The following is a 2,721-nucleotide window of genomic DNA, read 5'->3' as shown; positions in this document are numbered from 1 at the left end:
ACTTTGACTGTGTATATGTAGTGCTGGGTTCTAAATCAGTCCTTATAACTGAGAAAATAGACCTTGGAGTCACCATAGATGTTTCTTTAAAACCATTGACTTAATTTGCATCAGTGACCAAAAAAGTTATAGTCAGAACCTCAGATATCAAATCTAGTTTGAAGCCTACCTGGCCAGCCTAAAATTTGCCTTTATACAACAATTCAAATATCCCCCAGTTGGGTTCATCTACATGACATGCCTTACTGCACAGCAGACTAACTTTCTGTGCAGTAAAGCATCGCCATCTACATGTGCACAGCAATTAGGGCACAGTAGACTAAGTTAATATGCTGCTGGATAGTCCCATCAGATACAAGTAGTATCTGTCAGTGCAATAAATTACTGTGCTTAAATCTACGTGTAGGAAGAAATGTATGGATTAGTTCACTAAAGCAGACACAAAGGTAAGGTGTAATTTTCATCAGTCTAATCAAGATTTAGAACCAAGGTAAAGAAGAGTGAGCAATGGTGCGGCAGCACCAAATACTGGCCACTAATTGCTAAACTAAGGCCATTCTCTAAGTATATGCAAGAGCTCAGAAACAAGTCAGTGACTGATGAAAACATGCAGAAAAGGGGTGCAGAAGTGATTAACTAATTGCAACTGACTAAATCACCATGGATACAGAAACACACTAAAATCTTATTTTATTTGCCAGTGCTATATTTTCAATAAGTAGAGTATTTTGCTCTTAGTCACATGGTAAAAGCTGTTAATATTTTATATGCCTTTTTGGAATAAAATTCACTTAAGATGTGTTGCCTTTACCTCTGGGAATGGCAGGAATCTCTGTAGCCCAGGAAAATCACCATAAAATCAGTCAACCATTGTCTGATGCATCTCCATGGTAACACTGTTCCTTTTATCTGCATTGTCCTTTAAGCTTTTCTTTCCCTTTTCCTGCCCTGTAGGTTAACCTGGACCTGACCTCCCTCCTTGACAGTGAAGATAAGAAGTCAAAGAACAAAAGGGGAGTGCTACCAAAGCATGCTACAAACATAATGCGTTCCTGGCTCTTCCAGCATCTTATGGTGAGAAGTCAACAAGTGTGTGAGAGATTAACACTTTAACTCCCTCTCTTTCCATATACTTCTTTGTGGGTACTCATTTAACATCGCCTCTTTATACAGCTAAACATTTTATTCTGTGCTTCCTCTTTGATAGTTGTAAAAAAAAAAAAAACCTTTAGGAGGGTCAGTAATTAAAGAAGAAAGTAAAGTTAAAATGTATATATATATTAATCATAGAGGGCACCTATATGCAGGGAGGCTGCTCCTATGTACTGTAATTACAGCAATTAATTGAGTCTGATGGAATGTGATAAGTACTGCACTCCAGCAGACTCCAGTGTCATATCTATCAGCATCCCCATGCTGAAAAATGGTGGCGGGGGTGCTTTAACTAAGTCTTGTTTGATGAGCTTCAGTTAAAGCATCCCTGCCACCATTTTTCAGCACAGGGACACTGATACAAGTGACACTCTGGGTCCTTTAATTAAAGCAGCTCTAGGAGCCACTCTAATTAAAGTGCCCCCCTCCTCCATATTCCTGGAGCCCATATAGTATTAATGCCCATATAGTGCTATTTTTGTTTCTTGCACAAACTAGATAAATACTAATAAAATCATTAAAAAAATTATTGACTTTATGCTTTTGTGCTATTTGACTTTGTTTTCTTATTTAAGATTTTTTTAGCTTAAAGAATCAAAATAGATTATTTGAATGCATTTCAGTTTCTAGTCAACAATATGTTAATTCATTTTCTCAGTGCTTTAGTACTTGAGTTGGAAAGATTGCACAGGCATTTTTTTATTCCTGTTACTAAGAAAATTTGTATTGGTCCTGAGTTTTGCAACACTTTCTTTCCCCCTAACCTAATAGAATACTTAATAGCAATTAAAAATAAATATAAAAGATAATACAATGCATTACAAAGTAAAGGAATACTATAGGACTTGGATTCTTTATAGCATAACATTCCTCACCCCCTCTTTCTTCAGTAAAATGAGAGCTTGTGAACTAGCTTGGGGCATATATTGCCACAGCATATAGTTGTACTGGACCTGTTAGGTGCTCCAGTTATTTGCTTGGCTTCTATTTCAAGGAGTACTGCTTCTCTAGTCATCTCTGTGGGACTGCTAATGAGCTCCAGCTGAGTGGAGAAGTGAAGCTTTTTGCAGTAAAAGCTATAGCCATCTGCTGAATCACTTGTCATTATTTTGGCAGCCCACTTCAAATTAAGCAGGTTGTAAACTATCCCAATATGGGTTCTACTGTACATAGACTATGGTAACTTCATGAGCAGAGAAAGGTGTGTTAGTCTGATAGCCTACAAGGTACAATTCTACCCCCTGCCATCTGTCTAAGGTGACTTCAGCAATGTTAACTCGGTCTTACTGGGAATCCCACGCATTTTATCTGACTGTTTTTGATGCAATCAAAACTATATTACATAATGAAATTAGTAGAACAAAGAGGAAAAAGAGAAAATCAATCATTTTAATGATTCTGATTAATAGATTCTGATCATCTCCACAATGGAAATGAAATACCATGTTGTGAAGACATTTTTGTAGATACCAAGCTGTATGATATTCTCTTTGAGCCCATTAGAATTCTGATGGATCATCTGGAGAAAAGGAATGTTCATGTGGTAATCTTGTACCTTCTGAAAGGCTT

General features: G+C 37.0%; 1 protein-coding gene across 3 annotated transcripts in view; it reads left to right on the top strand.

The window, feature by feature from the left end:
• Nucleotides 1-1,293, top strand: part of LOC102386778 (homeobox protein PKNOX2) — an 836,464-nt gene extending 835,171 nt beyond the window's left edge. For all 3 annotated transcript variants that reach the window (XM_025213523.1, XM_014523785.2, XM_014523786.2), the window contains one exon: nt 955-1,293. In XM_025213523.1, coding sequence (XP_025069308.1) covers nt 955-1,113 — 159 coding nt within the window. In that variant the 3' untranslated portion in view covers nt 1,114-1,293. The remainder of the gene's footprint in view (nt 1-954) is intronic.
• The last annotated feature ends 1,428 nt before the right edge of the window (nt 1,294-2,721 follow it).

The sequence above is a fragment of the Alligator sinensis genome, unplaced genomic scaffold, assembly GCF_000455745.1.
Source record: "Alligator sinensis unplaced genomic scaffold, ASM45574v1 scaffold385_1, whole genome shotgun sequence".
NCBI lineage: Eukaryota > Metazoa > Chordata > Crocodylia > Alligatoridae > Alligator > Alligator sinensis.
Note: the sequence above shows the minus strand (reverse complement) of the source record. Positions and strands in the feature narration are given on the sequence as shown.